The sequence below is a fragment of the Urocampus carinirostris genome, chromosome 11 (genome assembly GCF_059441175.1).
Source record: "Urocampus carinirostris isolate Australia breed hairy pipefish chromosome 11, RoL_Ucar_1.0, whole genome shotgun sequence".
In the NCBI taxonomy this organism is placed as follows: domain Eukaryota; kingdom Metazoa; phylum Chordata; class Actinopteri; order Syngnathiformes; family Syngnathidae; genus Urocampus; species Urocampus carinirostris.
This window is the reverse complement of record NC_142359.1, coordinates 16899381-16909973: the sequence shown is the minus strand read 5'-3', so window position 1 is coordinate 16909973 and position 10593 is coordinate 16899381. Positions and strand designations below refer to the sequence as shown.

Sequence of the window (10593 nt, the reverse complement as noted above, 5' to 3'; positions counted from 1 at the left end):
ATTTTATTCATATTTAGTTTCTTGTCTTTTATTAGCATTTTTGGTATTGGAGTAATCCAAAAGTAATTGAAAGTAATCCAGTTAAAGTAACTCTACCCAACCCTGTCTATTTGTGATATTCAAATTCACACGATAGTGTAGAAGAGCCCACTGGAAAAACTACAATACACGCAGAAGAAATATAAACACGTACAAATATAAGTTTTGTATTCATTGCTTTGTTTTGTTTCTCAATTGAAATATTGGTATCCAAGTTTAAAAATTAAAACGGAACACAATAAAAATAGATGAAAAAAACATTCAGCACCTAATCTGGACGAGCCACATTTTATGTGACGTCACGATAAACCGGAAGCAGGCGTGGTGAGACCCGCCCCGGCAGTTCAATCCATCCATCCAGCCTGAAGAGAAGACTGATTCCACGGCTGATTTTTTTTTTTTTATAAAAACAAGCAAATATAAAAACAAAAAATGGCTGGTTTGCCGCGAAGGATTCTCAAGGTACGTCCTGCTGGTGTACCATGTTTGTAAAAGGTCTGGCTTGGGGGCACCGCGGCGTTATTTAGAACGCCAGACGTCTTAGCTCCTCTCTGTACGCACAGCTTCACGTTAGCGCGATTAGCTCTGCGGCTAACTGCCAGTCACATTTAAGTGTTCTTTTTTTCATGCTACTTGTGTTCGCAAATTTAGATGCATTCTTTGATTTTAAAATCAAAAGTCGTTATTGTGCAACACGAACGCACGGGCAGAAGATTGAGTGACCTATGAATGGGATTTTATAGGCTACTCATTGTAGCTTTAAGCGATAACTGTTAAAATGGACACAGATGACACGTTTAAATTCCACTAACATATTAGATTCCACTTGTGATAATTCACGAAGTGGCTCTTGGCCCAGGCCTACCAGCCTACTCCCAGCGTTCTCAATCAAGTTTAGCAGGATGCGATTCCAAATTAGCATAACAAAGCTAACTGACAAACGCCATCTGAGATGCACTTCCTTGTTTCCGTGCGATTGCTTCTATTTTAGGTTTCCTTATTTTCCTGTTGAAAACCTCACTTCGCTCTGGGGCTGAATTCAGACTACTGTAGTTTGTTTTTCTTCAGTATTATGCGTTATCATTGCGTGTAAATTAGTAACATATCCCCAGATATAATCATAGATGACAAGGGATCTTTTCTAAACACATTTATTCACAACCCACAGTGAAAACTATTTTCATGTTTGGCATCGCTACAACGGGTCAGGTGTATCGACATTTCGTTCTGTGTACATTGTTACAAAGAATGACAATACAAAGGAAATTATTATTATTATTATTATTAAAAGGGTTAACTGGTTTAACAGTTGCGTTAAAGCAGTTTTACACCTAAACCAACTCTCCTCGCTATGTAAACTCAGCACTGCCCTCTAGCGGCCGTAGAGAGCATTTGATTAGCATTTATTAAAAAAAAAGAATTGATTACTTGATTCAGATTATCTAGGAACTCGCTTCCTTTTGACATACTCAGAAATTAAAGGCAGACCTGGATTAAATCATCAAACGGGTCGGATCCCGTCGCAGGCCGTATGTCTGACACGCTGGATCTAGTCAAAATGACTTGCTATTTTTTGTCGCTGAATCAAAGCAAATAAGTCACACATTGCATTAAAGTTGACGGTGTTTAAATTATGGAAGCTGGCAAACACCATTAACTTGGCAAACATCGTGAAAAATGAGACCCCCTCCCTAATTTTATATTTTATATTATCGTTAGGGTTAGCACATGTAGACTCATTATTATATTCTTATATTAACTTTAAAGATAATGAGTGTACCGTATTTTCCGCACTATAAGGCGCACCTAAAATCTGTTGTTGTTTTTTTTAAAGCTGACTATGCGCCTTAAAATCCGGTGCGCCTTATATATGGATCAATATTGAGCCGCGACAGGTCTCGCAACTTACGGTAAGCAGCCACCGACCCCATTTTTCGCGTAGAAGAAGTGCGCTGTGCATGCTGCGAAATATTAAACAACGATGCTCTTTTATTTGTGCATTTGTATGAAAACCCTGAAATGGCTCCTATTAAGAGACACGCTTACAACGCAGAGTTTAAACTCAAGGCGATCAGTCACGCAGTAGAACACGGAAATAGAGCAGCAGCAAGAGAGTTTAACATTAATGAATCGATGGTGCGGAAGTGGAGGAAGCATGAGGATGAGCTGCGCCAAGTAAAGAAGACTAAAAGTTTCCGTGGCGATAAAGCGAGATGGCCACAGTTAGAGGACACACTTGAACATTGGGTTGTTGAACAAAGAGCAGCAAGTAGAAGTGTCAGTACAATCACTATTCGAATGAAGGCAACAGCGCTGGCACGGGAACTTAACATTAAAGAATTCAGAGGTGGTCCTACTTAGTGCTTTGGGTTTATGAAAAGATGTAATCTCTCCATCCGTACACGAACTACTGTTTCACAGCAACTGCCAGCTGACTTCCAGGAAAAGCTGGCCACTTTCTGCACGTACTGCACAAACAAGATTACTGAAAAAAAGATCCGGCCAGAGCATATCCTTAATATGGACGAGGTTCCACTCACCTTCGATATTCTTGTGAACCGCACAGTGGATAAAACGGGAGCACGTACAGTGAATGTACGCACCACAGGGAATGAGAAATCCTCCTCTGTAGTTCTCGCCTGCCAGGCTAATGGCCAGAAACTTCCACCCATGGTTATTTTCAAGAGGAAAACTTTGCCAAAAGAAAACTTTCCAGCCGGCATACTCATCAAAGCTAACTCGAAGGGATGGATGGATGAAGAAAAGATGAGTGAATGGTTGAGAGAAATTTATGTGAAGAGACCGGGTGACTTTTTTTCACACAGCTCCGTCCCTATTGATCTACGACTCCATGTGCTCACATATCACCGATAATGTCCAAAAACAAGTGAAGCACACTAATTCAGTGCTTGCCGTCATTTTGGGAGTGAATGGAGTTGTGGAAAGCTTGTTTGTCATCTATTGATAAAGTTTGACTGACCTATCTGACTGTTTTGTTGACATTCCCTTTAGCGCGGCACCATCTAATGGTTGCATAACGTAACTACAGCCTCTACTGTAGCGCCTTACAATGTGGTGCGCCTTATGTATGGAAAAAGTTTTAAAATATATCATTCATTGAAGATGCGCCGTATAGTGCGGAAAATACAGTACTTGACTACATCTTCAAACAGAACTATACTTAATATAATATTGACGTTCATGGATCCCTAAACTTCCTGGGTTGTTGGGGCACCACTGTGGTGTTGTCCAAGACAACACCAGCTTGGTGGCGCCCATCGCTCTTCGGGCCGTTTTTTGCGGGTGATAAGGGTTGCTCCCCCACATGAAACAGTACTGGTTGCCATGGCCACGAATAGCAAGAGACACCTCCTGATATGACTCTGAGAAAGCATCTTCGTCATCTGGTTGTTTTTCGGTGTAAAGCGCCATCCCACTCTTCAGAGATGAGACAGAATTCTGCATTGATGGACAGCACCGTGTGACAATAGTGATACTAGATCTAACATTAAAGACTTGCGGTTGAAAAAGACACACGAATAGAAATGCATATATTCAGAGATTCAGATTTACTTTATTGTCATTCGTGTACACGTGTATACAGAACGAAATGTCGATACATCTGACCCGCACAGTTTCCTTGAGCGTCAGCCGGGATAGATAAGATTAACCATGTCTTCGTCATAATTTTAGAGCAGCAGTTCGTCATCTCGCGGTTCGATGCCACTTCCAGTTGTTAAATATATATACTGTTATAATATATACTGAATATGTTATTTTTTGGTGAGAATTGGAATGCACGGCTGTTGCAAGATCAGTTTTCTTGGAATGAGTTTCATCTCGTGGATACATTTAATGCAGTGATTGTTCCCAGTAGATGGAGCCCACACTGCTTTGCATCCCAGTTTAAGACCGATTCCACAGGGGAAAGAGTATTTTAGTCACACGTCTCATCATATGAAATGTGTGGGCGAAGCCTTAAAGCAGTGATTTTCAACCACTGTGCCGCGACACACTAGTGTGCCGTAAGAGATCTTTAGGTGTGGCGTGAGAAATTATCCAATCTCACTTTTTAGAATTTTACAAAACATTTATGAATCATTTTCTGCAAATATTATGTCATTGTCAAGTGTCTGTGCTGTAAAAACGGGGGTTAGATAAATTATATTGTATTTAAACATACTGTTCAGTGTCATTTTATAAAATTTTTGGTTAGTGGTGTGCCGCAAGATTATTCCAATGTAAAAAAACATGCCCTGGTTCAAAAAAGGTTGAAAAACACTGCCTTCAAGAACAAAATTACCTCCACCTGTTACGGATTTTGTTGTCGATTAATTTCGGTCACAATACTCGATTAATCGTTTGGGTACATGAAGATCAATCAATGAATGTTCGATTGCTTGAGGATTTGTTAAACTCGAGCAGTGTCAAATACAACATCTTGTGCACTATCTTGAGGGGTTTACCATCCAATTGGTTTCTGTCAAACCAGTACCCAAAACGCCTGATATTGTTTTTAATGCTGTCATTACATGTTGTGTTCCCCTTGTTATTTTCTGACCCGTACCTAGGAGACACAGCGGCTGATGGACGAACCCGTACCGGGCATCATGGCGACGCCGGACGAAGGCAACGCACGCTACTTCCACGTGTATATCGCGGGACCCAAAGACTCTCCTTTTGAAGGGGGGACATTTAAACTTGAACTATTTCTTCCGGAGGAGTACCCCATGGCTGCACCTAAAGTGCGTTTCATGACCAAAATATACCACCCAAACGTCGACCGGCTGGGCAGAATATGCTTAGACATTTTGAAAGGTTTGCTCACCCTAACCTTGCTTTGTCACAACATTTTTTTTAACCTTCATGGTTCTTAACTTGATTATCTTCCCACTCCAGAGAAGTGGTCACCTGCCCTCCAAATCCGCACAGTGTTGTTATCCATCCAAGCTTTATTAAGCGCCCCCAATCCAGACGACCCCTTGGCGAACGACGTCGCAGAGCAATGGAAGAAGAGCGAAAGTACTGCTATTGAAACAGGTTAGGATTAGTTTAAACAAACATTGCACTGTCGTAGAAAAGGCTGTCATTGTTGGGGAAATAACAAGGGATTGTTATTTCCCCAAATAAAGTGGAAAAGACAGTGTATGTATAAGGAACTGCTCGAGAGAGACTGTATTGGCTTCATCAATTATATCATATCCATGTAGAGATGCCTCTTTTTGTTGGGAAACCTGTCTGGCGACGATAGTCAACAATCAAATTCATTGTCGATTATTTCCATTATCGATTTTTGTCGACAAAGTCAACTAATCGTTGCAGTCCTACCACCGTCGCACAACTGTGTTACAGCACTGGCGGTCGGCATTTTGCTTTTGTTGTCAAGATTGGCCGGGGCACTTTCTGGAGGTAAACAGCGCAGCGCCAAAGGTGCCGAGAGTCAAACATGTTTGATCATTTTGGCACTCTGTCGCCAAATTACTTCCTTTCGCAAGGCACAAGGGAAAACTGTTAGCTGCTCTTTTCCACAACACATTCGATCTAAGTAACAGTAACATTTTGTCTTTGTACGAGCCGCACAGGATTTAAACCCGCAGGCTAAAACAGCCATAAGAAAGAACTAATTCACGTCCATTTCTTAAATTTTAAGCCCGGCCCACACCCGGTGCCAACCGTGTGGGGAATTTGGCGTCGACCCCTTTCTGCGGAACGGCAATAGTGCCGCGCCCCCGCACACCTTACTTCTAAATGTGTTGTTTTATGTTCTGCTCAGAGTTAGTTATGTCACGTATTTCTGGACAATCTGAATATTTAAGATGCTCATTACAAAGACAAGCACACATATACTGCTGTGCCAGGAAAAAGTGCGAATGAGGCCTGCATTTGCGTAAAACGTGAGCCCAGCCCTTTCTTGCCTACATTGCCAGGGCAACCATACTTTGGAGAATAGTGCCAGATTGCAACGCAGGGGTAATGGACCAAATAGCATTCTCTTGTTATTATTCTTCATGGGTTAAAAGAACTCCTCACTTTGACGCAAATAATAAGGGAAAGGAAGTGTCGAGCATTTTGAAAATATAACTTCCAGTGCTGTTCAATTCTTAAGTATGATTTCGGGACATCGTTTTTGGGTGGAAAAAAAAAAAAAAATATATATATATATATATATATATATATATATATATATATATATATATATATATATATAATTTCAATAAAGTACTGTTAAACCTCCTGTTATGCCCCTGTTATGTATTATATGTATAATGTAGGCAAAAATCAACTAACTTCTCTTCTAAAAAGATGTCATAAATACTGTATGTCCAGACGTCACCACAGGGTTTTCTTTTCTTTTTTGTAAAGCGCATGCGCTGTGGAAAAGAGAAGCTCGCCTCTTTCCTTTGTGCCGCCTCCAAAAAAAGTATAAGCGTATTTAGAGCTGCAGTTTTAAAGATGTAGCGAAAAAGTAGTGGCTTGTGGCCCAGAATTAATGGTAACCTATAATAGGAGCCTAACATGAGATTTGACGGTACTTAAGTCTATTTACAATGTACTCGTAATATTTAAACTTTTTCCCCCACATATCAAGCAAAGTCCTTAGTTTTTACACCTAAATTGAACAGGGTAAGTTATCTATCAAACACCCTTTATTTCCATTTTGGTATAGCCTGGAGTTCCCTATAATTGAATCTAGGCTTAAAACACACTTCTATTCTATAGCATATGAATGAATAACCTATATTTTATGTTGACAATATCTGTGTATTATTTGTAATCGCAACATCCATTGCAGCCTGGTCATCCTGGAAAGGGGGATTACCTCATGTGCGGTCCCTTCTCAAGGTTCCTTCATTTTTCTCATGTTGAGGTTTTTGTTTTTCCATTCCCTTGTGTAGGTTTTAGATCAGGGTGTTTGCAATAATCTGTGGTCTGTGCAGCCTTTTGAGACTCCTTGTGATTAAGGGCGCCACAAATAAACATTGCGTGACTTAACTTGACTTATCCTGAGGTTGTTGGGTTTTTCCTTGCCCTCGTGTACGTTATAGATCAGGGGATGGTGTAAAATTAGTTTCTAGTTTGCAATAGTCTGGTTTGTGCAGCCCTTTGAGACTCTTTATGATTATGGGCTATACAAATAAACATGACTGGACTTGAAAGATGACAAACGAATGCAACAGAACAATGGAAAAATACTACATCTGACCTTTCTTTTGCAATTGGCCATATTCTCCACACAATTATGGGGATGCAGAAAGTGCCCTGAAGTTGTCCTTCTGAAATATTGGGCTACACCCCATTTTTGCAACATAGCCCTTATATGTGCTTGTCTTGTTAATCGCTATCTTACTCTGTAGTAGGCGCCATCTTCAATGGTCACATTATCCGAATACACGTGACCAAGACAAAATGGACAAGGGCTGAAACTGGCGCAGCTAAAAACAATCGCTGGGGACAGCGCCGTAGGAGTTCTGCAACCAATGGCATTAATCGCCAAATTTGCCACGCTAATAGTGTCAAGTGTGCGCAGGGTTTAAGATTGACAGCTCTGCCGCGCTTGTTGAAATTGACAGCTGCTTAGCGAAGTCTGCAAAGGGGTTTTTTTGTACTAAGTTGTGTATATTTTATCATTGAAATTGTTCCTGTCATAAATTTGTTTCACGTGTGCCGCTTTGACAGTCTGCTGTAATTAAGAAGGTTGGCTGCATTAGCGGAAAGGAAGAAAAAAAAATCTTCAGAAAAGTCTCTCTATCCCTTTTTGTTCTCATCCTTGGGCCGAGGGATACGGAAAATGAGAACCATGGCTTGTTTCTTTTGGCCAAAGAGACAAGGCAGTGGTTTTTGGCCTTCTTGGTCGCCATTGTTCTCAGGTGGCCCAGGCCGGTAAAGCCTTTGAATTTGCACTTTCTGCGATATCTATCGATATTGTGGTGCTTATAATATTATCTTATTTTTTTGATAAACAACTTAAGTATCAGCTGATTGTCCATCCATCCATTATCTGCATCACTTATCCTCAGTAGGGTCGCAGGGATGCTGGAGCCCATCCCAGTTATCTTCAGGCATCGGGCAGGGACACCCTGAACTGGTTGCCAGCCAATCGCAGGGCACACAGAGACAGACAACTCGCTCTCTCATTCACACGTAGGGACAATTTGGACCGGCCAAATAATCTGACATGCATGTTTTTGGAATGTGGGAGAAAACCAGAGTCCCTGGAGGAAACCCGCGCAAGCGCGGCGAGAACATGCAAGCTCCGCACAGGAACGTTTGTCAGCTGGTTGTATGTAATTAAAAAAGTAACAGGAATAGATCTCCAGCGGCAGGATTTATCGGTTAACAGTTTTGGTAGGAAGAAGAGGGTGTTGTGCATCCCTAGAATAATCAACTATTTAAATGACATTAAATCACAAGTTTGTCAATGTCAATCTCTTTTGTCCTCCCCGCAGCCCGAGCATGGACCAGGAAGTACGCAAATTGCAATGACTGCCACAGTAACAGCACCGGCGTCTGAATCAACCCATCATGTGTACCGTCAGTTTTTGAATATGATGGACAAAATAATATAAATCCACATGTATTTGAAAGAAATCTACTGTTGCAGACCTTTGGGGTGTGTGTTTTTTTTTGTAAGATGTGTTTAATGTGTGTTATCTTTTTTCCTCCCCCCTGCCCAGTCTTTCTCCAAATCTTTAGCCTTCCTTTCCTTGAATTTCTATTTAAATGCATGGACAGAAAATGAGACCCTCATCAGTCTTAAAATGAATTATGTGTGTTCATAATACAATATAATGGAAAGACCAGGTGCACACTGGTACGAAATCATCATGCATTAAACTGTTCTACTTTTACTCCGTGCATCGTTCTTTTTTTTTATTCAGAAACGGGGATTTCTTGACGTGTGTGTTTAATATAATGTAAACTGCTAAAATTAAAATTTTAATTATCCTGAGATAGTTTACCAACCAACTTAATGTGTAGTGGTGTATAATTGGACACTGTAATATTTGACCACTTGATGTCGCTGTATTTTTAGTGCAACAGAAAACAAGTGCTAAAAATCACAAGGTAGAAAAAAAAACCTAAGTCACCAAGTGACAAAACCTGCACAATTTATTTGAAATTTTTGACCTTGGAATTTAATAACTAAACCACGTTTTTCTGATAATTTATTTTGCTTTTATTTTAATCTTTTTTTAACCATTAGAGGTGCTAAATAATACACAATGTCCCATTAAGTAAGGACGTTATGGGAGGTGTTTGAAAATGATGATCTACAGGTGCACACTGACACAATACTTACTATTTTACATAAAAACCTGGACAGTGTCATACAAAAGAATAAGGTTTTTTTCTCAACACACAAAACCTGAATGACTTTTGAAATCCGCACTCTTTAAACACCATACCACTGCCTTGAGGTTAGGGGACAAGGATCTTTACTGCACAGCCAGAGCTGACCTATGGAAAGTCACTCGGGTTAGGGGTTATCCCTTTTGTATGATCTAAGTCATTGTCCATTTGCTGCTGTTCCCTCTAATTCTCAAGGAACGATGAAAGGCAAATACAATCTGGTCCCGATATCAAGGCAACCACAAATGATATCAACACATATTGACTTATTGTGTTTTATTGTATTCTGGCCCTACTCTACACAGTATGGTTACTTATGGCAATGTCAAAAGTGCCCTGAAGCTGTCTTCTAGAAATACAGGGCTTACACGACATGTTTCACAACACAGCCCTCATTCGTCTTTTCTTTCTGCAGAATTGTAAATATGCACTTGTTCAGTAATCGCTATCTTACTCTGTGGTAGTCACAGGGTTGGGTAGGGTTACTTTAACTTGATTACTTTCAATTACTTTTGGATTACTCCAATACCAAATATGCTAATAAAAGAAACTAAATATGAATAAAATTACTAAATTTTGTGCAGGCTTGGGGAGTAACAGAATACAAGGAACGGCAAAAATGATTTTGGCAAGCTGTTTGGATTTATTTTCATTTTTTTTCTGTCGCATTTTATGTTAGTTTTGCCAGAGATCAAAGCCAGAAGAGAAAGCTTACCACGTGTTGTGAGTCATAATTTGATTCATATTTAGTTTCTTTTGTCTTTTATTAGCATATTTGGTATTTGAGTAATCCAAAAGTAATTGAAAGTAATCAAGTTAAAGCACAGGTGTCAAACAGGCGGCCCGCGGGCCAGATCAGGCCCGCTAAGGGATTGAATCCGGCCCGCTGTACAACACTCAGAGAAGCGCAAGAGAAAAACAAGCTGCAGGTTGAAATAGGTCAACTTGATGTTGCCAAAGCCAGGTGCCTCTCACAAAGACACTGTACTTGTATTTCTTTCTCTCTCTCTCTCTCTCTCTTCCACCCCTTTTCTCCCACTCTGTCTCTTTCACTCTCTGTGTTTGTCTTTTTCTCTTCCTTTGTTGCTCTTTGTCTCTTTCTCTCTGTGTCTTTTAACCTCTTTTGCTCTAACTTCCTTTTTTCCTTTTCTCTTTCTCTCTTCATACCTTTCGCGCTTCCTTTTCTCTCTTTCTGTCTTTCTA

The 10593-nt window shown here is 40.3% G+C and overlaps 1 protein-coding gene across 1 annotated transcript; it reads left to right on the top strand.

Moving 5' to 3' along the window:
* The first annotated feature begins 338 nt into the window (after positions 1-338).
* ube2nb (ubiquitin-conjugating enzyme E2Nb) lies at positions 339-8888 on the top strand. Its single transcript, XM_088347486.1, has 4 exons — positions 339-501; positions 4611-4857; positions 4939-5079; positions 8487-8888. Exons 1-4 carry the CDS (start codon positions 472-474, stop codon positions 8549-8551), a joined length of 483 nt encoding a protein of 160 aa, XP_088203612.1. The 5' UTR covers positions 339-471; the 3' UTR covers positions 8552-8888.
* Positions 8889-10593: the final 1705 nt, after the last annotated feature.